This window comes from Lepeophtheirus salmonis, chromosome 2 (genome assembly GCF_016086655.4).
Source record: "Lepeophtheirus salmonis chromosome 2, UVic_Lsal_1.4, whole genome shotgun sequence".
Taxonomy (NCBI): domain Eukaryota; kingdom Metazoa; phylum Arthropoda; class Copepoda; order Siphonostomatoida; family Caligidae; genus Lepeophtheirus; species Lepeophtheirus salmonis.
In genome coordinates, this window is record NC_052132.2 from 33,073,861 (window position 1) to 33,099,841 (window position 25,981).

Consider the following 25,981-nt stretch of genomic DNA (forward strand, 5'->3'; position numbering starts at 1 on the left):
TCGAGAAGTTGAAATTGAAGACGAACTTGATACACTACGAGGAGAAAGCCATGGCCAAATTATGAATTATTGACAATTACAGACCTCATGAAGTATTAATTAAATTTCATGAAATTTTGTGTAAAAGTATCAAGTGAATATTTATTCAATGGATGGTACATTGGTCGAACAATATTATTGCATGTTCGAATAATATAATAATGCATTCTCACAAGTCAATTTGGTTATAGAAGTAGAAAAATTGTATAGGAAAAATTTGAGTATGTTTTACTATTCGTAAGAGTGTAAGAATTTAAATCCTCCTTAAAGGAAGGAAAAAAATATATATATATTTCAAGTAAGAATAACGCCTTGGTTAGTAACATTTTCTGAGATTTCATTGCTGCCGTTGATAGTAGAAGTCTTAAAAACTGGAGATGGACTTCGACTCTTATCATTTTCACTTTGAATGGCAGAGTCAGAACCCGTGGACATGGGTTCAATAGATGAAGTTAGTGTTTCGATTGAATCTACATTGGATATCGTGTTTTCCCCGCTGGTGGGAGCCTTTAACATGGACACGTTAACGATCTGTGGTTCTTTCTTTTGTGTTGAAATTGTAGAGGGAACCTTCAAATGAACCTTTTCATTGCAGAGGCTAATCAGTCTATCAATTCCTATTTGTCGGTTCTCTGAATATTTATTTTCCCAAGCATCCAGGAAAAGATTATGGTAACGCGGAATCTCAAAGAACTTGAAATAACTGTGCGTATCTTTTGTAGGAAATATTCTCTCAAATTTTTTAGTCTGCGCCAATTCGTCTTCTGCTCTTATTAGCAAACGAACATCATCAGGAGTTAACTTTTCAAGTATGCTTTCGAGGTAGGTTTCTCGTTGAAGGATACCATTGTCTAACAATACAGAATTTAAAATTGAATCCTGTTTCGCCTTATCAGATTTAGAAATCTCACGCACATAGAGCCTTTTGTCGAAACAAATGGAATGTATGTCGTCAACACCTAGTTTAGCTAAAAAGGCCTTTTGTGTTTTCGGAGCCAATTTAGGAGGGATATGAAAACGAGCAATATTAAAAACTTCCGAGGCCAAAGCACTCTTAATGTGTAAATCTAAAGGAGATGCAGAATGTAACGAAGGTGAAATATTGACTTCAATAAGCCAAGGCTTGAGCTTGGCATCAAGTAGAACGTCAAAGCCAAAAAGTTCGTAGGTTGAATAATGGTTTGAAACATTTGTCCTATAACGCCGATACATTTGATCTTCAGCACTGATGAAAGTCTTGATGACTAAATCCTTAATTCGTCCCCAAACCACATTATGATCAATACCATTTTCCTTAAAGTAATCCCATAGAGAGGCCAAAGTCCATTTGTGACCCTGTCGAACCTCAGCATCTTCATTTGGCAAATAACTGGAGGAATTTTTATTGATGCTATAGTTAGTCAGATGCATGTAGGAATCACTTAAAGTTTGAGGATCTGCGTCGTACTTTTTCGATGCAAAACGAGCAAGACCGTCCTCAAACAAATATATTTTTAAGGGGCACAAAGATGTAACAAGAACATAGATCCGAAGATCATATTTGGTAGCATTGATGAGGTGTGGCCTCGAGATATACTTTTGAACTATGAGAGGACGACATTTGGGAATATCAACCCATCTCGTCACTACTCTTATTCCATTGCCTCTAGAGAGAGCTGGTGGTTTGACGATCCACTTTTCTTTCCCACCCCGTTTTAACCAGACCTTCCGGAGTAGTTTGTTTTCGTCAGGAAGGCAAAAAGTTCTTGGAAGGAAACTAAATTCCTCTTTCCCAAATTTCAACTTGAGACGATGATAGTTCTTCCAAAGACGATCCTTTCTTCCAATAGTAAATGTGCCTGGGAAATGATTGATTTTGGCGCAGTCTCTTGGAATGGACTTGAAAAGATGGGATTTCATGTGATTCCCCCATGTTCCTGTCCACTCTGCACAATTCGTGTTTTTACGAAGAAGTCTAAAGCCGGAATTGGAGACAATTCTTTTGATGACCGCAGGGGTCACATTACTCAGCTTCCATTTCAGAAACTGCCGCAGTTTGAGAGGAAGGGGCCTTTGAGGAATACGATTGTGGGAGTAGAAGTGTATGGAGGGAGGCACGTGCGGGAAAAGGCTGCGGCTCAGCGGAAGAGCCTCATCCAGGAAGCTGGGCCCCAAGTTACGCTTCTTCTGCTCCTTCTCATTGTTGTTATTCTTCTCACTCTCCGTGAGGCTGAAGGACTCCAGGTTCTCACCCACGACGGAGGGAGTGTTCGACCCAGTCGTCACAATCGAGGAGTCGTCGTCGTCGTCCTCTTCATCCTCATCATCCTCGTTCCCAGACGTCAAGTTCTCCAGGTCACTCGGAGTTATCATCGCATCCAAGTCGTCGTAGTCGGAATCAGAAGACCACGTGCCTTCATCAGCCAGTCTCCTTTTACTGCTGCACAGCTTATCCCCTTCCTCCATCATCGTATCCGGACGATTCCGCTTCGTCGCCGGCCGCTCCTCCATTCTATTTATTATTTATTATTTTGGACTGCAATCTCCTTTATTTACATTCAAAGTCTCTTTCCTTCCCTTTTTCTTCCTCTTTTTTCTCTCTTTCAATTCTCATTCCTCCACTAGCTAGCTCCTGCGCACTGCGCGCTCATACCAAGAACAACAGAAACTCTAACAGCAGCAAAATCCAGCTGCCCCCATTTCGGGATAGTATTAAAATTATTATTTATTATCATTCCAACACGTTGTTGTGTACAAGTTGAAACCTAAAATGAGCTTATGTATTTTTTAATACATAATATAGACAGATATATAATACAACTAGGCAATAAAAGGATAGAGAGTCAGGTTTAAGTCATTTTATTTATTGACACAATTTTGACATCAAATAGTTAACTATTTTCCTAAAAATCAATGAAAAAAGGGTTTTCATTATTATTCAAATTGATTACTTATGCTTCAAAATGGCCGACGTGACGGGAAAACGCTCTATAATCAAAATGAAATGATAGCATCAATAGCATGATGCCTGGTTTCTAGTAAATAAAATGGTTGGTGTACTTATTAATTACTATAATTGAAAAAGACATTCATACAACTTCTACAAACAAGTTATATAACTTGATCAAAATGCCAACTTGATGTAATATTAATTAATAGGCTGAGGAAAAAGTATTTTCGTATTTTTCGTTATATTTCAATGTTTTACGGGAAGAATTAGTAGCAAAGTGTTACCTGGCGTTGCTCGGCCTAGGAGGGAGAGGGAAATCACATTGAAAATGGTTAAATTAATAGGGAAAATTGAAAAATTATTCCAGAAATGCTATTACATACTAATTATGATAATATAAATGTTTCGTTGTTCCCGAAAAATATCCCCACCCCAAAAAAATACTCTTGTAACCTTAGTAGAAGTATTATAAATAATATAAAAAATATTGTGTTATAAACTTCGAATAACTACCGACATATATGCATAATAAAATAGACTATTTTCTTCAAAAAATTCCCAAATTAAAATTGGAGATAAAAATTCCAAAAAAAAATTTCAGAAAATGACATATATTTCAATTATGAGTCAAATTTATATGCAAATGAATTTCCAGACAAAATCCTACAAACTTTATTTAATTTACTAATCCAATATTTCATTGGAAGTTCATTTTTTTGCACTTTTTGGATTTTGAATAAATTTAAAAACGTAGTTATTCGTTTAGTTGTTCTTTGAGACGCCAATCATTCACTTCCACTACACCAGAACGAAATTACTCGGACCACTGTTGTACAACACAAAAGACCCCGTATACATCGCAAATTTCTTGGTCGCGTTTTTCCTTTTCGTTGATAAAAATGTAAAATATGGCGAATTTATTCCTTACTCGACGCACGATAATTCAAGACTTAACGGTACAATACCCTCCAAAATTGTGTGTAGTATACACTCACAATGATACAACATTTTATTGTATCATCCAATAAAGAACAAGATATACTTACTATTAAAAAAGGGCGTGAAATACGAAATTACTTTTTCCCCAACCTAATATAAAAGGGAAAAAATATTTTGGCTACACAACATTTAAAAAAGAAGGAAATATCTTTTTATTTAATTCTATTTGGCCGGCCGAATACAGAACTAATCATTTCATCAATTATATAGGCCTATAGCTAGACCCCCTTCTTTTTTTCAGACTACTGTGATTGTCGATTTATTTACTATGATTAATTATTAGGTGTATGCTATGGACTTGAACTTGGTCCACCATCGTGCACAAAGCGTAATCAACCCATGCTATGCTATATTAAGTTGCACTCACATCGAGGCTGAATAATTAATAATAGCTAATGTCTTTAACCTATTTTATTGTTAACTTAAATCATTAAATGACTCAATTCTATTAATTGTGGATTCCAATTTTGGATTAACACTTGTATGCAGTTCCCAAATATTTGGTTCAGCTAATTAATTGATAATCGTTTAATTAGTATAGGAATAAATTTATTTAGCTATGATATATAAAGACAAATATTCAGCCCCTTTTGGATAATTTAATCAACTTGATAGTATGATTTGACAATAATAATTGTCTTTTATATCGAAAACTATGTTCAATTGCCGTAATATTTATTGACAAATCAATTAGCCCTATTTTGAATGGAAAAGTGGATACTCCTTGCCTCGAATAATTGAATTTAATAAACATTATATTGTAATATTAGTTATTACTTATCGGTTACTACTAATATTGTTAAGAATATGAAGAGATAAATTAGGCTTAATAATAATATATTACGAAATAGAGCCTCGCATCAGGGAGCCAGAGCTGCAAGCATGTTACCATGTAGAATGTTAGCTGAAAAATAATTTTTGCAATTACAATTCATATACTTATACGGGATATGGTATTGTATTATTAGTATAGTTTTTTTCACGCCAGGTTTCGTTTTTTATGATACCACAGATGACGTCACTATTTTATTTTCCATAGTGATAAAAAATCATTATAATTTATTTTAACTCTTATCATTTTCCCTCATGTTGTACACAGCTTTTTCTTTCAATTGGAGAACTCAATTTGTTAATTTAGTTACAAGAACAAATTCATGGAGTTTGCATAGATGGTATTAATATAATATTTATAGAGCTATTTGAGGTATACTCGACTCTCCTAGCGAGCAGAAAAGTAGTGGGGAAGCAACTATATTTTGACAAATACTGATCACGTGATCTTCATTTTACCATTTTAGTTTATAGCTATGAGGGCGGAGAGGAGAGTATTCTCTCTTTTAGTTTGAGATAAGGCAATAGCCAATAAGTGACTAATGTAATTGTGAAATCAGTTGCTAGAGTAATTGAGAACTTCCCAAAACAAAGGAAATTGATAAAGTCTCACAAATATTTTAATTTTTCATTTCAGCTCATCATAGTTTAAGTTGACTGCTCTGTTCATCGAGAACAAACATGACTAATAATTATTATAAAGTGTCAATCTTTTTATTATGTCTTGGATACATGACATCCCTTGTGGTTGTAAAAGGCAGTAAATCTTCCTACTCTGATCATATCATATTGTCCCATCGTTGGCCAGTCACGGAATGTATTGAGTGGATGCAAAAAAAGGATGGGAATGGTTGCAATATACCCCGTGAGTTTAACAAGTATTAACATACTTGATAATAATCCATTTCTTTAATATACATATATTTTAGCTACAAGAGATTGGATCATTGGAGGGTTTTGGCCTTATAGATATGATTCTAATCTTCCTGTATATTGCAATAAAAGTTTGAAAGTAGACGAAGCCGTGTTGAAGGCTCTTAAGGGCCAATTACTCACCAATTGGCCTTCTGTTCGCTCAAGTACTACAAATGTTTCTTTATGGAAGGAAGAATATTTAGCACATGGAACGTGTGCATATCGTTTACCTATATTGAATTCTACTGAATTATATTTTGTAAAGGCTATGACTGAATTTAGAAGATACAATATGTCTAATATCCTGACAGCACATAATATTATACCAGGTAATCATTACTCTGTACAACAGATCTTCGATGCTGTTATGAAGGGCATGAAGAAAATTCAACCAGGAATCAAATGCACTTATCATAATGCAACTAAAGGTCTACTACTCAAGGAAATTTATACTTGTTATAGTAAAACCCAAGGAAATATCGTAGACTGTGTTAGTCTCGCTGGGGGATTATTTCAAGGATGTCCAAAGAAACAGGATCAAGAGCTTATCTACTTTCCTTCACTAGAATATCCTACGCCACACAAGTTTTCTAGAGCTCTCATTGCCTTCTTAGTTATTCTGTTCGGCACTTTGGCTTTTGTTGGATCCTTTTTTGGTTATAGGAAATATGTCGAGTATAGGGGGCAAAGAAATTACAATTCCATGACTTAATTTTCATTAATAATCAAATAACTTGTTAAGTGATATGACATAAACTTTTTGAAATTCCTTTAGTTATGAAAGTCTCAGGATATTAAAAGATAATATTGTAATTAGATATTTCATTCAATCTTTTAAAAAATCTTAAATGTACAACTTCAGTTTGTTGCTTTATTTAGAAAATAAATATTTACAATTCGTATAAATATAAATAAATTTATATTATATTGCCAAATTTTTAACCCATTCCAAAATTATGTTCTCTTCGTGGATTTGTCCTTTATATGGTATTGACTTATTTTTCTTAATGAAAGCAATTCCAGGAATAATATCAACCCCATACTTTTCAGCAACTTTCCCATCTCTGTCTGAAATTCTAACAAAAGTAACATTGATGCGATCCATGTCATCATCTACTTTTTCCAGCTCTTCCAAAATTTTTAGGTCATGTACATTGGAATCGTCATAAAAGACAACAGTCACGTATTTTCTACTCTTAATAATTGAGCTTAACATTCTATCAGTCACCTCTTCTATGTGATCCCCATTCACAATATCCACCATCCATTCCTTTACCTTAACTCCATCATTCAAATTATCTGAGAAGAGGTGAGGAATTTGGTATTCGAAAAATACGAGAGCAGGTAAACTGGATATGCCATACTCTTCAACAACGTCGTAGTCATGTAATTTAACAAGCTTAATCTTTCCTAAGAACAAAAAAGGACGTAAGTACTCTTATAATTGTACTCTTGGGTTTCTAACAGACAGGATGAGGATCCCTAATTAGCCTCATTTAATTATTGAATAATGGCATAAAATCTAACCATTGTTGTTCTAAACTGCTGATAGTATTGAAAAAACTCTGAATGAGAATCCTCTTCTATTATAGGAAACCAAGAGTACATTATTAAATGGATAGGTAGCAGGGGCGATCCTGCGCGACACGTATTGGATGGGGGCCAAATCCCAATCAAGATATTAAATGAAAATTCAGAAACCTATGAAAGTGGGGTGCCCATTACCGCCACGTAAGTTACAGTGGCCTAAGATCAACCCTCATAGATTGAGCCTTTTTCTACTTACCGAGTTCATGGTCAATAGTTTCGAGAGAATCGACTGCTTTTCTTGAGTCTGGATGGTTATTATCATACAACAGAACAGCAACGTGTGGATAAGAATCAATCATTTTTTCGAGCATAGCATTTGTCACAACTTCTACAGTATGATCTCCAGATGTCTCCATTACAATCCAATCTAAAACTTCTCTGGCTTTTCCAGGGTTTTTCTCATACACATTCGGAATTCCATTTTCAAATAATACAATTGTAGGTAGTTTTTCAATTCCATACTCATAAGCAACCTGGCTTCCACTAACTTTAACGAAAAGTATTCCTCTTTCATCTAAATCATCATCTATTTCTTCTAAATTGTCCAAAACTACATCGTCTTCCTCATCCGTCCCCTTTTTATCATGGAAATAGACAACAAGTTTTTCTTCTTTAACAATTAGTCTTTCAAGTATTTCTTCAGTAATCTCTTCAATATCAGACCCTTCGACCATTTCTTTAAGCCAATCCAGTACTTCTTCAGTATCAGTCAGGTCATCTTCATATATTGAGGGTATAGAGTTTTTGAAGAAAACAAGAGTAGGAAATGATCTGATACCAGCCTCTTTAGCTAAAGCTGAATCATCAACTTCGATAAAACTAACACCGAGAATATCAGCATCGTCATCTATATTTTCTAGTGCAGCCAAAGCCTTGAAGTAATTATTATTAATTTGAAAGTAAGATACTCAATCATGAAAGAAGCTCAATTACTTACTTTTTGAGATTTTCGTTTTTTATCTCTGAAAAGAATTAGTAAATGATCTAATGTGTTGATCATTATTTTCAACTCTTCTCCAGTTGATACGCTTTCAACAACATCTTCATCCAGAATAGAGGACTGGTGTTGGATTAACCATTCCAAAACTTCAGTAGAGTCCATTAAATCAGCTCCACTAGGATATACTAAGGGAATTGCATTTCTAAAATATACCAAGGCTGGTACTGACTCAAGAGAAAATTCATCTGCAAGATCAGGATCTTGAATTCGGACGAAACGAATTTTAAAAATGTCTGCTTCATCATCAATAGTCTCCAGCTTCGATAGGACACCAATGCTTTCGTCACTATCATCAAAAATTAGTGTTGCTACAAATGAGCCTCCTGGTTTATCTTCTTCAACTATCATCTTCAGGGTTTCTCTATTAACTAACTCGATTTTATCCGGCAAAATCAAGGATTCCCTCCTTGTTAAAAACTCCAATATCTTCTCCGGATCATCTAAATTTCCCCTATAAACTTCACTCAGTTCACCATCTGGATTTAAAATTAAGGAACCAATTAATTACAGTCGAATCGAATAAATAAATTCTTACCCTTAAAGAAGGTTAGAGTTGGAAATTTTTCTATTCCATAAGATATTCTAGCAAGTCTTTTGTCATTGATTTTCAAAAGCGTTACACTGAATTTTTCAGCTTCTTCAACCAATGTTTCCAATATTTTGAGGGCGCTTTCGCATTTTTTACATTTCCGTGCATACCAAAAAACCCCAACAAAGTCCTGATTTGTAACAACTTTTTCCAACTGTTGCTCATGGACTTCTTCAATTATTTCATGTCGAAGACCAGAAAAGTAATCCTCTCTTGCAAGAACGTCAACCGTCAAAACAAATATGAGAAATGCAAATGCAAGTAATCCAGTGAAAAATCGAATCGCTATATGTTTGAATCGTTTGACAGCTTCTTTGCGTGCCTCAGCCTCGGCTTTTAGCCTCAACTCAATTGCCACTGGTCTTTTACGAATAACCATTTCTTGACTTAGTCTACCTTAAATATCTATGAAAAAAGTGATTTCTACGAGAGATTATCTCCCCAAGAAGCAAAACAAAAAATTTGGCATGCTTTCAAAAAATGGTGAAAAAATATACTTAAATAAATATTTCTACCTCATGAAACATTGATTTGATTTGTCACAGCTTCTTCGCTCCTGGTTCAATAAAGTGACAAAAATCAATCTCATCGAATAGTAGTGCAGCTTAGTGATGCATTTCTGATAATAATTTAATAAGATGCAAATTTGTGATATGATAAAAGATTGAATCGCTTGTTTTGATCAGTTTAAATGATAATTTACAAAGCCTAGTCAAATAGAAATATTTGACTCATGGCATTACATAGCGAATAGCCTCCATTGTAGACATAATACTAATTAGTAGCTACATGAAATTAATATACTTAATAAAAGTATACGTAGAGAGATGAATTATATTTTTTTAACTGAATTATATTTTTTTAACTGAATTATTAGAAGGAATTAATATTGTGTACATCATCAGATGATAAAATCATTGAAGATTGTCCAATGGGTACAATAAGATTTTCCCTGGCTATTTTCCGGGACTTTTGAAGTTGTATCTCTCGCTCTTCTTCTAAAATGGGTGTTCGAGTCTCTGGAGAAATGGATTCTCGAATCACAGCCCTAAGTTTTTGTAGGACATCAGCTCTATTAAGGAGGAATGATCGTGTTCTATTCGAAGTTACAGTGACGAATCCGTCTCTCCCTGGCGTGAGACGAGCCTCTTTAGGTAGCCAGTCATTCGCATCCCTAATAGTAAAAAGATCAAATTGTCACGTGACAAGGACATCAATTGCCATTGAATTACACCTACTCTGGTTTAAAGGAAATTGAGACCCTTGGAGTGTGTGTATCGTATTCCCAAACGAGTGAGTCCATAGGTATCCATCCCGAGAAAGAAGAATCTGCTTGAGGAGGAAGATTTGGAGGAGAGTTTGAGTATCTATCCAGGAAGCTGGGCTTTGATGGATACAAATTTTCCAGTGAGATAGGAGATTTGTGAGTGGCGAAAGTGGAACACGTGCGAACAGAAGAGGAGTATGAACTCCATCTTCTCAGGACACACACGAGCGCTGACATTGGAAAGTTGAAGCTACTAATGTGAATATTATCAATATTAAGTATTATGAAGACGAAAAATTAAGAAAGAAGAGGTTGTGTGAGTGGAATGAAGAAATATCTTCTTCTGCTCATTTCCATTTTCTATATTAATAAATAGTATCACTACTATTCACATAGCCACCTCATAGAACATCGATCAAAAAGTTACGAGGAATTATTATGTACTTCGTCCCCATTACTAAGGTTACCTCCAGGAATAAACAATTATATCGCACATCTATAATATAATATTTATATATTATATATATTGAAATAATTATCTTAGAAAAGTAATAAAAAAAGGGATTTAAATACTGATAACTTTAGCTGGCCCGACAATGACAAAAAGAGAAATTCACGATATTATATGAAATGATTCCATTGGCATTGAATTCTCAAATTTTGAACGTGGAACATACATATCCCACATTTTAAATCATTGGTAAATAATCTAATATACATTAAATATTAAATTATGGAAGCGAAAGCACAAGAAATTGGAATCAAGTCTCATCCCAAGAAACACAGTACATTTATCGGTTATGGAACTGCTGGATTTAGGACCAAGTTTGTCTATCTTTTTACTTTTTAACTGAGCTATATAAATAGTTTTGTTCATTTTACCGTATAGGGCGGATCTTTTGGACCATGTCATGTTTCGTATGGGTCTTTTGGCATCCTTAAGATCAAAATCCAAAAATGGAGGTAAATAATATACTCTTATTGTTGTAGAATATTTTTTAAACAGTTGGAATACATTGTATTCCAGGACTACAGGTGAATTTAACTTTGTAAAAAGGGCGTTGTACCTGAAAATGATCGATGATTGATGGAGTTATTTTTAGGATCTAAATTTGGACTTAAAATGAACTCTGCACCCTAAATGTTTACATTTAAAAAGATGTGAAAATTGTGGAGAATTTCATTCTCCATGACTTTAAACATTGTTTCGATCGATTTTCTACGCAAGTTTGTACAAAAAATACGTACTTATTAGATAGTTGTATGGATAATTTAAAATTTATTTTCATAATAATATCTATTGATAAATGAAGACTAGCCTTTAATTAATATAAAATAACATATGTTCGTTACATTATTAAAAAAGTTATGGATATGAATTCGAGTTTCTTTAGCATATGCCATTAATTAATGATAATTCATGAATTAATTTCTAATTTAGAAACCATTGGAGTCATGATTACTGCTTCGCACAACTTAGAAATTGATAATGGAGTGAAGTTAGTTGATCCCGATGGTGCTATGTTGGAGCAAAATTGGGAAGGATTAGCGACTAAACTGGCCAATGCAAAGTAATATAATTATGTCAATTAACTATAGTCTATTTTCTAATTAATTGATTAATAGCGACTCTGACATTGAGGAAGTTTTAAAATCTATTATAAAGGAACAAGGGATTGATATTTCCGTTAAGTCAAATGTATTTGTAGGATATGATACTCGAACTTCAAGTATTTCTTTATCAAAGGCTGTTTTGGATGGTATTGAATGTGATAAGTTATCTAAGTGTACAGATTTTGGCGTGGTTACTACACCCCAGTTGCATTTCTTTGTGGTTTGCAAGAATACCAAAGGAGCTTATGGAAATCACTCTGAAGAAGGATATTACAAGAAATTGTCAAATGCATTCGTCAAGTTGGACAATGAGGTAGATAATTATTCGTCATACATATTTCTCAAATATGCATTATAATCCGATTACATTATATATTTGTATAGTCTACATCTTCATCCAAATATAGTCGCTCTGTTTCGATTGATGGAGCGAACGGAGTTGGTGCACATAAAATCAAACTTCTTAAGAATTTTCTTCCCTCCTCTCATTTGGATATGACTCTTTACAACGACGGAACCCAGGGGAAATTAAATCTTGGGTGTGGTGCAGACTTTGTTAAAGTTAATCAAAAGGCTCCTAGTGGGATGGAATCTATTGTTGGAGATCGGTGTGTGAGCATTGATGGAGATGCAGATAGAGTTGTTTACTTTTATGCTGACGAAGGAAATAAGTTCTATTTATTGGATGGAGATCGAATTGCTACATTGAGTAATACAAATTATATTTTTAAAATATTTGTAATAAAGTATATATATTAATCTTTCAGTTGCAAGTTACTTGAAGGATCTTCTTGCGGAGTCAGGCCTTCAATTTCGACTTGGTATCGTTCAGACAGCATATGCAAATGGAAATTCAACTGATTATATCAAAAATAAATTGGTAAGTTCTTCTTTTAAAAATAATATTTTTTAGCAATGATCTATTTTTTATGTTTCAAAATCCGATTACCGTTGATTCAATTTATATTAGAACATAGCTAAAATAAACGAAATATCTTTAACTCATAATATTTAAGTTAGTAAAATTATTAAGCATAGATTTTCTAATAGCTTGGGAATCAAGATATCTTTAAATTGACTCCAATTACTTTTGCAATTTTCTTTTATTAGACTTATTTATCATATACATTCATGAAAGACATACATTTAGGTAATGTTTATGACGTAAACTAATTTGTAATGTAGATTAAAACAAAACCAAAATATATATATTATTTCCTACAATCATAATGAAACCATATTATACCTATATATAATTTTAATGATATTCAATTTGTCTTTTTCATTTTCAGAAATTGGACGTGGCTTGTGCCTCTACAGGAGTAAAAAATCTTCATCACCTTGCTAAAAACTACGATATTGGAGTTTACTTTGAGGCAAATGGTCATGGAACTATTATTTTCTCACCAGAGTGCCTTTCTCAGATCCCCCAAGATTCTCAACTCAAAAATCTCGTAGATCTCATTAATCAAACTGTTGGAGATGCAATTTCTGACATGCTCCTTGTTGAAACTATTTTGAGAGTCAAGGGTTGGAGTGCTGGAGACTGGTACAAATCCTATGAGGATTTGCCTAATCGTCAGTTGAAAGTTAAAGTAGCCAATCGTGAAGTCATTCAAACTGCAGATGCAGAGAGACAATGTGTAAGTCCTCCTGGTTTGCAAGATAAAATAAATGAAGTTGTGTTAAAGTTTCCAAAAGGACGATCCTTTGTTCGGTAATTTACTTTGTTGATATGATTTTATTTAATAATATATGTAGGGTATTAATATCAAAATATTATGCACATATATAGGCCTTCTGGAACTGAGGATGTTGTTCGAGTTTATGCTGAATCAGACACACAAGATAATGCGGATCAACTGGCGTATGAAGTTGGACTATTAGTGCATCAAAATGCTGGTGGTGTCGGGGAACCAACACCAAAGCCTCAATAAATAATCATTGATATTTTATGTATTTAAGGATAGGTTTTTAAATCAAAAAACTTTACTTTGTTGTAAACATTATCTCGGATTATTAAATCTTTTATCAAGCCAAATAAATATTTCCACGAGTTTTTATTCGCAATGCAAATAATTGTTTCTTACTTTATATTTGGAGTACATATTCTGTATAATAGAACAATAATATCTTGGTAAATTGTGCAAATATACAATAATATCTTGGTAAATTGTGCAAATATACAATAATATCTTGGTAAATTGTGCAAATATACAATAATATCTTGGTAAATTGTGCAAATATTCAATGAAACGAATGAACTCTTTCATTTTCATATTTTTCTTTAAAAATGTTGATTTATTGAGGTAATTAAATATATAATATTTTAGAAATGAGTAAATATCAAGGACTTTTTGCTTAGATATAAAAATATGTTGTTGTATTCTTTTAAATTACATTTGCAAGATATACACCATCAACAAAGGGTAATGTTTTTCATTAATCCTTTTTATTTGATTTTTTATGTAGAGTTTGAATAAAATTTAAATTTCCAAGTGGTTTGATTAAAAAAATGTAACGCATAGAGTTATGTCTAGTTTATTTATATTATTTTGGATACTCAAATGATATTTGTAATTATTTTAATATGAACTAAGAATCACATAAATACATAATAAAATTCAAATCCCTTATTCAATAATCCAAATTAGTTGTAATACAGTCATTGGATAGCATGAATCTCTGCCAAAACTTATTTATTTTTACAAGAGGATCTGTACAAATCTTGCATTAATATAGTTCCTTGAAATATTCTACACAAGGTTGATAATAACTAATAAGATAAGTAGACTTACATTTTTGATCAGATTTCTCTATGACCTACTTTTATGCAGGCTTGTTGATCGGAATTTTTTCTGATCGGCCTTGTATAAGTGCGGTCGGTTCACGCTAGATGGCGTTAGAAACATAGGTTTCTATATAATACGATATCCCCCCTTCTGGATAACTAACCCCCCTTAGCCCCCGAACAAATACCCCTCGTCCTTTTCCCACCTCGCTATCATTTCAATCCCGAGCCATTTACCCCTGAACCCTTTATAACCCCCATCCTTTTTATCATTATTATTGAGAAGTACATTTAGTAAATGATATAGGGTCATAATAATAAATGAATATTATTGTTGTTAGGAGCCGTTGTTGGGCAATGCAACAATCATGTTTGAATCGGAAAGTAATTAGGAGTTCTAGAAGTTATCAAAATTTTAATATTAAAATAAAAACATCTTTCAATTAAAATAGATACTTAGTCTGATTTTTTTGCAATAGGCATGACATATAAGCTTCAATAAATATTTCTACTTAATTCCATGACAAAAAAATTGGTGAAAAATTGACATTTAGAAGGTTATTTATACAATGAATTTGGGGACCGATTGTTGAAGGAGTGTGTACGTGATGTTATGATAAATGTCCGAGAAAATATTTTAGGATAACTCCTTACATACGGTGAAATAGCGTTATGAATATCAAAAATTAATATTAAAAAAGGTTAATTTTCAATGTATCTATTATTTCAATATTACAAAAATCAAATAGAATCATCCCAAATAATATCAAAGGCATAGTCGTAATGGAAAGTTTCAAAATACTGTCATAGATGCATATAATTAATGTCTCATATTTTTTGAGATATATTAAAACTTCATATTACGAGTATTAGAAGGAATAGATAATGTAGAAAGTCCAACTTTGTACCCCCCATGACTACAACTTTTGAAGGTACAGAGTATTAACTTGCAAATGTATTATGTAGTGTTCTTCGAACACCACCAACAGACGGAAGTAACGTACCGGAGTAAAGCCAATAAGAAGACCTTTTGATTGGGGGTACAATCATACACTAAATATATATTCTATAAGGGATTACACTTAAAAAAGGATGTACATAGACATAACTATTAAAATATATCAACACGTAAAACAAAAGGTACATTACTATCTATTTAAAACAATATATATAAAATACGTCATGAGCTAAAAGTATATAAAAGGCAATACATAACAATTATCACTAGAGATGGTTGATAGGATTCGAGACTTGGGAACCATCTTGGATTTGATTTCATATTTTGATCACATTGCGACTCCTTACAAGTGATGTAGATGGATATGGAGAGAACAGATCTATTCATCTTAAGCTAAGAATTTTAACTTGTTACATTCTCAAATTGAAACTACTATTCATTTATCAACAAATTGTTTTAAAATATCAACATTTATTACTAACAAGTACAGCATTGATTAAAATATTTATTGTTTTTAAAACATTTTTAAACCAAGTAGGAGTACTCATATTTCATGAATAAGTTTAATTACTAAATTATACAGAGGTGTAAGTGGATTTTACTACTTTGAAGTAGGCTTTTTCTTTAGAAGAGACAAAAAAATTGTTTAAGTCTTAGGTTTAATATTCTTTACAAGAGGCAGAATGACCTTTTTTTTAGGGATGGATCGATCATAGAACAGATTTACTAATCACTAATCAGTCACACCCCCTTTCAATCTTTTTTTATCAGTCCAATATATGTATTTTACCATTCAACGGTACTCACGGTCTTACCTCACTAACAAAAAAAACTATGTAGGGTATTTTATTGTCAGCTGTCGATTCCCTCGTCTCACATGTCATGCCTAAGATACTTAGAGACAGATTATTCTTCAAGTATCTGGGCCACGCCATAGTCACGACGGCTATTTTATATTTTATTCTTTTTGACAAAAAAACGAATTAATAAGTTATAAAGCATTAAAGCTTTAATTATAATAGGTTATAATAATTTTACTCCGTTTCCAAAGGTCAGGAATCAATTTCTTGTTAAAAATGCAACAATAACCCTCCAGGATTACATATAGAGATAAATAAGAGTTAGTGGGATTTATTTATTTGCCTAATAACCAGATGATTCAAGCCTTTTTTCTGTTTTCTTTTTGGAAAAAAGGTTGCATGATACAATAAAAGTATAGTACCTATGATCCTTAGTACTGATTAGTCGGTTTTTTCAGTCCTACGGCCCTAGCTATCTTTTTATTTTCCTGTCTCCTATCTAGGATTGAAGAATATAGAAACCAAGGCTGCAGAATGGGTACAAAAAAATTACAACTCCGACGTCGGTATTTTGAATATCACCGACTCAGACTCCAACCCACATTATTATTTTTAAATGATATGTTTTATAGCCAATATAAATGCTATTGAGTCACCATATATATATATTTAATTTATAGCCATAGGTAGTTATTAGTTATAATATGTAGTAAATAATTGTGCTATTTATAAATAAAATATTCGGAATATAAGCTATTTAACTAGATGAATAAGAAATAAAATGGATCAAAATCCATCTATTGTTAATAGATTCACAAGTTTCGGAAAAATAATTTATGTATTCGTAACCAATGAACGAAAAATTCACACAACATGTCACTGCAACGTTACTCTTTACTCTTCTGATGATATTGACTATTCACAAGTCTACTAAATGAACTAGTAGAGCGAGAGGCTATGCTCTACCCAATATAAATATTTAGACTTTAAAAGTCATTGGGAATTATGATAGCATGGACCAAAGAGCACGTTTGAAATTTGTGAAGTAAACTTATAAATGATTTAACTTTCAGGTTTCATAAATTAATAGTACTTCATATCTATAGTTTATAACCATTTAGAAAATAACTATGAGAATACCAGAATATAAGGCTTAGATTATAAATGAGTTTTAAATCCGACTCGACTCTGCAACCCTGATAAAAACGAAGAAAATAAATATTTTTTTGCTAGAACGTACAATTCTAGTTCGTTCTAGTCAGTCATCTCCTAATTCAAACTTCAGGGTAACTTGTCTCTTTTAAAGAAGTTAGGATGAAACTTCTAGACTTAAAGACTAATGAGGACCAATCCTACAACTGACAAATTTTTATTAGGACTGAACTGATAGGTCTACAGTTTTTGAGCGATTTAACCTACCTTTTTTTTTAGTGAAGAGATGTTGAAGAAAAAATTGGCGCTTTTATATTTAAAATTTATCGTACAAATAATAACTTTATTTAGTGTTGACGATAATTTTTTGTCGGCATAGATAGAGCCTCTCCAGTGCAGCCCTGCTGGAGCCCTTGTTATAGAACTTACACTATAATACAAGTTCTAAGCGCCATCCCTTGTAGGAACTAAGGACGAAGGGTTTAGAGCTCCCCCGTTATTCGAGCAGGGCACTATTATTTGTATGAAACTACAAAATTAAAAGAAAAATTTATTTTTTGAGTCCCCAAAAATTAAAAAAAACTAAGCATTAATTATCAAATTAATATTTTATTAATAGCAAGTGTCTTTAAAATGATTTATGCGAGATTTTTTTTAAAGTTTTAATTTAACGAATTTAAATATCATCATTTTTAGGTAAAAGTTCATTCATTTGCACTCCAGGAATTTTTTTTTTTTATATCAAAAAGTAATTACACTAATATATATATATAGTGTTTGATAAAATTGTATGAATGTGTAAAAAGTTACCTAATAAATTGCAGTTAATTGCAATTGCTTATGCAATAACTTCTTTGTCAGCATTTTTTAATAATTGGAGGAAATTTACATGAATTAAACGGATTTAAAGGATAATTTTCAGTTCTAATGAAATCTCTAATTACGTTTTCATCAGTTAAAAACAATAGAACGTAGAGAAGACCGGGAAAAGTTGCAAAACTTTTTGTAGTTTTGGATCAATTACTCCGATTTGATGTAAAAACTCGCCAACTTTTATCCCAACATACCTACTGTACATATGTTTGCTATTGTTTGAATATATTTAAACCTTATACTGGTCGTTACAGGGGCGTTCGCGGGGGCGGGTTGGAGGGGCTGTAAAATTTAATTTCTTGAGAATAATCATGGATTTTTGAATTTTTTTCCAAAAAATTAAATTTTTTGTAAGGAGCTGTGAATTTTTGAAATTTTTTTATAAAAAATTTAATTTTTTTAAGAATAGATATGGATTTATGATTTTTTTTTTTTTTCCAAAAATTTAATTTTTCTTAGACAACTGTGCATTTTTGAAATTGTTTTCCAAAAACTTAATTTTTTGTGAATACCAGTGGATTTTTGAATTTTTTTTTTCAAAATAATCAAAAAATATATATATATATACTTATATGATACTACGGATGCCCCTGGTGCTATTTACTTGGTTTTTCGTTTACTTTGATCACTCAGGCTCTCTGCATCATCTTGTAATTATGATTGTTCTGGTTGTTTGCTCATGCCCTGACCTGAAAAATAATTGGATTTCCCCTTCGGATACATAAAATAAAATATTGAGGTTTCCGTGTTGGGATCCCATCGTACGTAAATGTTGGTACCATAGAGAAACTTGAGGGACAGTATTTTCCGAAACAGCCATAAATTTAATAGCCATATTTTTGTACTTTGGATTTTAACATAATACACCTAAAAGTAGATCAAACATGGCAGTTTTATTAATCTTATCATGATCAGAATATTTATTCTCCGTCTGCCTAACTACGCCAACCGGCCGAGTAAAATTCATTTCCAGCTCTATGTTTCTTTTTCTCTATGATTTGCCTCTATCAATGGAGGTTGTTTCATGAGGAAATCATATATAAGTTTTCACAATGACGTTGAAAATTTAATAGCAATACTTATATCAGTTGGTAGTAAATATATACAGGGTGCGCGGACCAAATCTGCTGCTTCAAAAAAACAACAACTACAAGCTTATTTTATAATATTTATTGATAAAATAAAAACGAATATCTTTATTAAGATATAGAGCAGCTATCTATTTAATGTAGCCACCGTCTGCAGCCAAAACCTGCTCAATGCGGCTACGAAACCGAGAACAGGCATTTTGGATCTGCACTGCTTTTATCTCACTGAATTTCTCCTTGATGCAGGTGATAAGAGATTGCTTGGTATTATGGGAGGTATTATGTTCTCCACGTAGGACCAGACAAAGTAGTCCATCGGGTTCAAATCCGGTGATGAGGGAGGCCAAGAGGAGAAGGGTACGAACGCAAAAGCATTGCTTTTCAGCCATTCTTGCGTCCGCTTAGCTTTGTGGGCCGGAGCCGAGTCCTGCTACAACATCCAAGGCCTGTCTCGAAGATGTGGGGCGGCATGACATGACCTCACTTGACACGATCCCAAAGACCATGACACTGGTCAAAACTTGGTCTTCATGGCCCTGGGGACGTCCCGAACAATCCTGGTGCTCTTTTCCTCCTCCTTCTTCCTGTCAACAACGTCCATCGGGTCTGATGACTCTTCCATCTGCTTCCTGAGACTTCTGACCGTTCTAACTGGCATTGACAGAAGGCCAGTGATATCAGCATTGCTTAATTTAATGTGATCTCTAAGCATAATCTGAATCGCAGCGCACCTACGATCTCTCTCATTGAACATAATGACTTTTCTTGGGCACTTAAAATGATGCTGTCGCTACCAGTGGTAAACAATAACTGAAGTCTATGACTCGGACAAAATTTTAACACCAAAAATAGACGGATGGAGTAATGTCGTCTTTAAAATGCAGTAGATTTTGTACACACACTCTGTACATAATTAACTATTACGAGAAATTATACTATTCTATCCAAATTGGTCAAAAGCCAAATAATGTTTAAACATCTCATTGTATTTAACCCATAATATTATTGGACATAATTGGCTTATGAGAAATCATATTACTACCAAATTGTTCATACTTCAAGAAATGTAATTGTCTGTATTTGAATCTGCCTATAAATTATGAGAGTGAGTAGACTTTTATGAGTTGATTACTTTTGGTTCGTGATTATATGGTATTATTACCTTTAAAACTTGATTTCTTGCTCTATTGCGTCTCATTTCTAAATAGTGAGACATAAAAACAATATTTGTGTTGAAACTAAAGATGATCATAGAAATCTTAATGTTAATCTTTTAGGATTTTTACATATTTGATAAGAACAAAGTCATAACTTTAATTAAGGATACACCCATAAGACCGATTAATATCAATTTTCTAGAAAATCTGGAATGAATAAAACAAATATAGTTTAAGCAAGCCCATTAAATGTTAATCCTACTTATAGCTTTGTAAAAGTTTGTAAAGTTTCTAAATTTTACAGCTCTTCGCAAAAAATTATTTTTTTTGGGATAAAAATTTCAAAAAATATATTTTAAATTTTTTAAATTTTCAAAAACCCAAAGTTGCTCACTAAAAATTAAATTTTTTGGGAAAAAAGTTTCAAAAATTCAATGTTATTCATAAAAAATTTAATTTTTGTGAAAAAAAATTGAAAAATTAAATTTTCTGTAAAAAAGAATTGAAAAATTGTATTAATTTTTTGGGAAAAAAATTTCAGAAACTCAAAGTTGTTGACAAAAAATTAAATTTTTGAGAAAAAAATTTCAAAAACTCAAAGTTGTTTACAAAAAATTAAATTTTTTGGGAACAAAATTCAAATATTAAATTCCTTGGAACAAAATTCAAATATTAAATTCCTTGGAACAAAATTTTAAAAATCCATAGCTATTCATAAGAAATTTAATTTTGGTGAAAAAAATTGAAAAATTAAATTTTTCTGTAAAAAAGAATTGCAAAAATTATATTAAATTTTTTGAGAAAGATTTCAAAAAAGATATTTTCAATATTAAATTTTTGACAACAATTTCAAAAAATATATTTTAAATATTACATTTTTGACAACAATTTCAAAAAATATATTTGAAATATTATATTTTTTCTAATATTTTTTCAAAGACCCACAGTTGTTCACAGAAAATGTCAAAAATCCATAGCTATTCACAAAAAATAGCTCATTTTGGTGAAAAAAAATTGAAAAATTAAATTTTCTGTAGAAAAGAATTGAAAAATTATATTGAGTTTTTTGACAAAAAATTATAATACTAAATTTTCTATTAAAGAGCCAAAAATCCTTTATTTGGGGGTGGGGGTAGGGTGATCGCTCTGCCCAATTTATTAAAAAAGTTACGGGATGTGATTGGCCTTTGTTCTGGGCTTGAGACTTGAGCTATAGAACAATTCTTCAAAATTTTGCTGAGGATTGGATAATATCGTTTGTTGGAACATTTGGAATAAACATATTGCATTATTTTTATTTTATTGCTTAACATAAAATATACATATATTATTCAACAAATCTGAATTATTTTCATTAAATACCATAGGTTTTAATCACATAGATTTAAATACCATCTTTTATTATCCGATTGATTTTTTCGCTGGTTTGGTATGCGCCCACGACAATTATTAACTACTTGTTTTGGAATTTTTCCTCATTTTTTAATTTGCCTACATAGGCATTGCAATACTTTACTCTTCTGTCTGAGGCATCTGTTACAACAGATAGGTTTTCCCACGATGGATCTTATATTAGTATAATTACTGTTTGATTTCCATTAAAATACAGGTATCTTTAAAAAATCCGAACTGATATTTAACGTTCTAAAATAACTATCAGGCCCAATAAATTCTGACAAATTAGTCTCCAACCAGAGCTCCTTCTTTGAAAATATTGAAAGTCAACTCTTCTTCGTCTCCTATGTACTCTAACAAAACTATTCCATTAATAAGAGTCCTTCAGTTTCCTGGATGTGACTAACGCAGAAATCACTCATCCCTATCACATTTGCATCAATTCCATTTATAAGTTAGACTTTGTGATATAAGGTTTTTAAGGATAATTATATATGCTAGACACTTCAAGCTCAGGCCTGATTGTTTTATTACTACTGAGGCACTTGGCATTTGAAAATAAGTTGAGCATGATTCTAGACTGGTAAAGATTATATGCTTCTCTTTTCTCGATATTTTGGTCAGCAAAGCATATTCTACTCTACTATTACATATAAATAGTTATTCGGAGCTGTTTTTATGTGACTATGTGTTCTACAAAATATGTAACAAACCTCTTAACTTCTGTAGACTTATGTTGAAATATCTGAATGTCATTTAAATCATGTTCAGTTCCGTTAGCAAAATAAATTCTATATCAACATATATAACAAATTAAGATCTAGTTGTAAATTTATTTTTTTCACATGAGTGTTTGATTTTAAGTAAAAATAATATTCACACTTATTTTTAACATATAATTGATTTCTTCGATATAATGACTGTTTTTTTATTATTATGCAACAATACCTGATATTGAGATCATGTTGTATATCCCCTATTCAAAGAAAATTGGAAAATATTAACAAATGATTAGATACAGTTGTTCAAACTTACAACTACAAGACAACTAATAGTAATAGTTGTCTATCCTATTATATTCATAAAAGTAGATAGATAGTTCACCTATTTTTTTTATTTTTGATCCCTACAAGGGTACAGTATGAAAATAAAATGTAATTTCCCCTTTAGGTAGTGCTAGGCCCAGTTTGCAAGTAGAAAATCCTACATTTTGAGCTAGATTCCTTGTAATCTCAGAGCGAAATAAAAGAACAAGCTAGCATTTTCCACACATATGTGACGTCATTAAAATGGGATGCTTACTTATGTCAAATTATAAAAGTCATGAGCGACACACCTTTATTATAGAGTACCTTGAAGATTAGGGAGTTATCTACTAAGGAATATAACAATATACAAAGAAATGTACAAGTTCTTTTTTTTAATCTTTCCAATTGTACAGGGTAAAATACTATTTCTTGAGGCAATAAATTTATTCTACGTGGTCAAAGTATCATTTTAATTGAGTATAGTACTTTTGTCATCCACTAAGTATTGTCAAGAGCTCCAGGTATTTGATTTTTTTTAAATTTCAGAGGTGTTTCACTAAGATGCACGAGTGTAGTCTGAATTAATTCTTTATAGTCCCCTCTTGAATAGTCAAACTCAAACTCTTGCATGCAGAGTGAAACTTTCAGACTTAAGACTTTCCCTTCCGACTATTCAGCATAACTTTCTCGGCATTTTTGGAGAAGAATGGCCTGGTTTCTTTTATTTTTTCATGGAAACGCAAAACTTTTTTGTCAGCAGATCTTCTATCAATTTTTGTAGTCATTGTAACGGAAGGATACAACTTTTCATGCAATGTTTTTTCTGTGATTGTCGGTATTCTTTCTGAATAAACATCCTCTTGAACAAAAGGTATATTTCAAGATTCAATTAAATAGTCTGTAAGGCTCCCAGTTAACGTTACATAATTCTTCATTTTCTTTATTAAAAAAAAACAAAAAACGTTTCATCTAATTTCTAACACTTCATATTTAACTTTTTCAACTACTAAAGGAACTTTTAATACCTTTAATGTTTGCTAAATAACTTAACAAATCTTTCTTATAGCCTGGTAATTGTGTTCCCTTAATATGTAGATTGTATATACTCTTCACTAGGACACAAAATTAAATTTTTTTTGTATCAAAGTACTTTGCGTTTCCATTTTGTACTAACTAATTATTAGTTTACCGATGCTAATAATATTTTTTTATTGAAATAAAGTATGAGAAAGAGAAAACAAAGGACAAAGGTTTTTTTTCGAAATAACACTGATCGAAAAATAAAATTGTAACAAAGGCTATATATTTGCCAATTTTTATGGAACTCAATTTTATGAGTATCCACAGAATTCAATCAAGGAACTGATTGGTATCTAGAGCGATGATAAACATTGTCTTCAATGACATCGTTATTAAATACAGAGGAAAACTACAATCTTAAGTTAATAAGAAATTTGATAGGGATTATAACTTTATTTAGTAAAAAAAAAAAAAAATTGTAACCCCTTTGTAGTAGCTAAACCACAAAAAAACGTCACAAACATCAATTACCGATTATTGATTAATTGACAAAGTGGCCAATTGATCTGTCCATGCCTAAGTTTAATAGGGCATGAACATACCAAAAAATATATATTATCTGTAAGGTGGTGTGACAGTTTGTAGTTAGTTGTTCTAAAGAAATGGCGCATCCTGCGAAAATTTTCAGAGCGTCTTCTATGTGAGTACCTTATAGCGATATTTTATATAAAAAAGAAACATTATTAATCAGGGATTTGTATTATTTTACGGCAAGTTGGCACCACTCTGTGTCGCATTGTTTACAAATTAGTGTAACTAATCAAAGCCCCATGTAGTTCATAACTATTATTATCAACAGTTTTCTTCAATAAAATGGGAAATTAAAATATTATTCTGGACTTAATTGGTTGTAACTTTACATTAAGCTATTCCAATCCAATTTATATTTTATCAAAATTAACCTTGGTAAGGATATTTTAATCCCTAAGTAAATAGCAATATTTTGCATTTGTAAAATATTCATAACGTAACTACAAAAGCTTTTAAAAAATAATATGCTTAAACCATTTTATTTTATTTTCTAATCTCTGTTATTCTTTATTTAAAAATCAACCAAGGATTCAGAGTAAGCAAGGGGGAAAATATTGCTCAAGCAAGTGTTCAAAAGACAATGTTGAATATTTAAACATGTTTATTTATAAATTTACATATTTTAACTTCTAAATTTTGTTTAAGGATACGTTGAATCTAAATAAAATCAAACATTTAATGCCATAAAGAACTCTCTATTTGCATACATCAAGGATGCAATGACTAACGTACAAAGAACTACCTTGGTAACGCCTGCTCCTTCATTCAGAGCAAGATTTGTTAGAGACAGGTACATCAAATGAGGTCTTTTTGGACATTCATATGTACAATTTATTCCATTTTTCAAGTAAATCCGCCGAAAAATGTGCCCTCCGATATATTTTAAAGATTTTTGAAAAATTTGCCGATTTGATTTTAACATCCTGTATATGAATTTAAATATAATTATATATATTTAAATTTTACCTGATTAATGTTAGTTTAAATGAAGGTTCTCCTCTTTATAGAAACAATTTATTTTATCCACCCTAAAAAAAAAAAAAAAAGATTATATATAGTGGAAGCTGATATTAATAAGGGTCTTAATCAATTATAACTAGAGAGATGGGATTTGTGTAAAAGCGAAAAGAGAAGGCCGGAGTGAGAACTACTATTGTACTACTGAATTAAGATCCTTGTTATTATCAGCTGCCTCTTATATGATTTTGGGACGAGAAAATGAATTATTGCTATAAAGAAGAGAAACTTCTACATTTAAAAAAGCTTTAGTTCAGGGAAAATATTATAAGTATATTTAAATTCATATGTATTTATTTTATTATGCCTTTTTAAAACATTTACACCGAAGATAGACA

At 31.8% G+C, this 25,981-nt stretch overlaps 5 protein-coding genes across 5 annotated transcripts; 2 read left to right on the forward strand and 3 right to left on the reverse strand.

Annotated features, from left to right (window-relative positions):
• Positions 1–114: 114 nt before the first annotated feature.
• On the reverse strand, positions 115–2,715 carry LOC121113632 (tubulin monoglutamylase TTLL4). The gene has a single exon (XM_040707465.2). It carries the CDS (start codon positions 2,527–2,529, stop codon positions 334–336), a length of 2,196 nt encoding a protein of 731 aa, XP_040563399.1. The 5' UTR covers positions 2,530–2,715; the 3' UTR covers positions 115–333.
• A 41-nt stretch (positions 2,716–2,756) lies between these two features.
• LOC121113630 (uncharacterized) lies at positions 2,757–6,629 on the forward strand. The gene is made up of 2 exons (XM_071886768.1): positions 2,757–5,663; positions 5,728–6,629. The coding sequence occupies exons 1-2, from the start codon at positions 5,480–5,482 to the stop codon at positions 6,423–6,425; spliced, it is 882 nt and encodes a 293-aa protein (XP_071742869.1). The 5' UTR covers positions 2,757–5,479; the 3' UTR covers positions 6,426–6,629.
• LOC121113628 (uncharacterized) lies at positions 6,571–9,606 on the reverse strand. Its single transcript, XM_040707460.2, has 4 exons — positions 8,839–9,606; positions 8,241–8,779; positions 7,500–8,175; positions 6,571–7,123 (listed from the first exon to the last, which is right to left on the reverse strand). Exons 1-4 carry the CDS (start codon positions 9,269–9,271, stop codon positions 6,636–6,638), a joined length of 2,136 nt encoding a protein of 711 aa, XP_040563394.1. The 5' UTR covers positions 9,272–9,606; the 3' UTR covers positions 6,571–6,635.
• A 159-nt stretch (positions 9,607–9,765) lies between these two features.
• On the reverse strand, positions 9,766–10,396 carry LOC121113631 (uncharacterized). Its single transcript, XM_040707464.2, has 2 exons — positions 10,131–10,396; positions 9,766–10,066 (listed from the first exon to the last, which is right to left on the reverse strand). Exons 1-2 carry the CDS (start codon positions 10,394–10,396, stop codon positions 9,766–9,768), a joined length of 567 nt encoding a protein of 188 aa, XP_040563398.1.
• Positions 10,397–10,730: 334 nt separating this feature from the next.
• Positions 10,731–13,818, forward strand: nst (phosphoglucomutase 3-like protein nst). Its single transcript, XM_040707461.2, has 8 exons — positions 10,731–10,984; positions 11,049–11,122; positions 11,601–11,730; positions 11,786–12,086; positions 12,158–12,482; positions 12,541–12,653; positions 13,066–13,490; positions 13,569–13,818. The coding sequence occupies exons 1-8, from the start codon at positions 10,893–10,895 to the stop codon at positions 13,708–13,710; spliced, it is 1,602 nt and encodes a 533-aa protein (XP_040563395.1). The 5' UTR covers positions 10,731–10,892; the 3' UTR covers positions 13,711–13,818.
• Positions 13,819–25,981: the final 12,163 nt, after the last annotated feature.

Bases quoted from the DNA above. Each gene is read 5' to 3' on its own strand.
- LOC121113632 (XM_040707465.2), bottom strand. From the start codon at position 2,529: ATGGAGGAGCGGCCGGCGACGAAGCGGAATCGTCCGGATACGATGATG.
- LOC121113630 (XM_071886768.1), top strand. From the start codon at position 5,480: ATGACTAATAATTATTATAAAGTGTCAATCTTTTTATTATGTCTTGGA. The intron at 5,664-5,727 runs GTGAGTTTAACA...CATATATTTTAG, and splicing joins GAATGGTTGCAATATACCCC to CTACAAGAGATTGGATCATT.
- LOC121113628 (XM_040707460.2), bottom strand. From the start codon at position 9,271: ATGGTTATTCGTAAAAGACCAGTGGCAATTGAGTTGAGGCTAAAAGCC. The intron at 8,780-8,838 runs GTAAGAATTTAT...TTTTAAATCCAG, and splicing joins AACTCTAACCTTCTTTAAGG to ATGGTGAACTGAGTGAAGTT. The intron at 7,124-7,499 runs GTAAGTAGAAAA...TTTTGTTCTTAG, and splicing joins AACTATTGACCATGAACTCG to GAAAGATTAAGCTTGTTAAA.
- LOC121113631 (XM_040707464.2), bottom strand. From the start codon at position 10,396: ATGTCAGCGCTCGTGTGTGTCCTGAGAAGATGGAGTTCATACTCCTCT. The intron at 10,067-10,130 runs GTAGGTGTAATT...TTTTACTATTAG, and splicing joins TCAATTTCCTTTAAACCAGA to GGATGCGAATGACTGGCTAC.
- nst (XM_040707461.2), top strand. From the start codon at position 10,893: ATGGAAGCGAAAGCACAAGAAATTGGAATCAAGTCTCATCCCAAGAAA. The intron at 11,123-11,600 runs GTAAATAATATA...TTTCTAATTTAG, and splicing joins ATCAAAATCCAAAAATGGAG to AAACCATTGGAGTCATGATT. The intron at 13,491-13,568 runs GTAATTTACTTT...GCACATATATAG, and splicing joins AAAGGACGATCCTTTGTTCG to GCCTTCTGGAACTGAGGATG.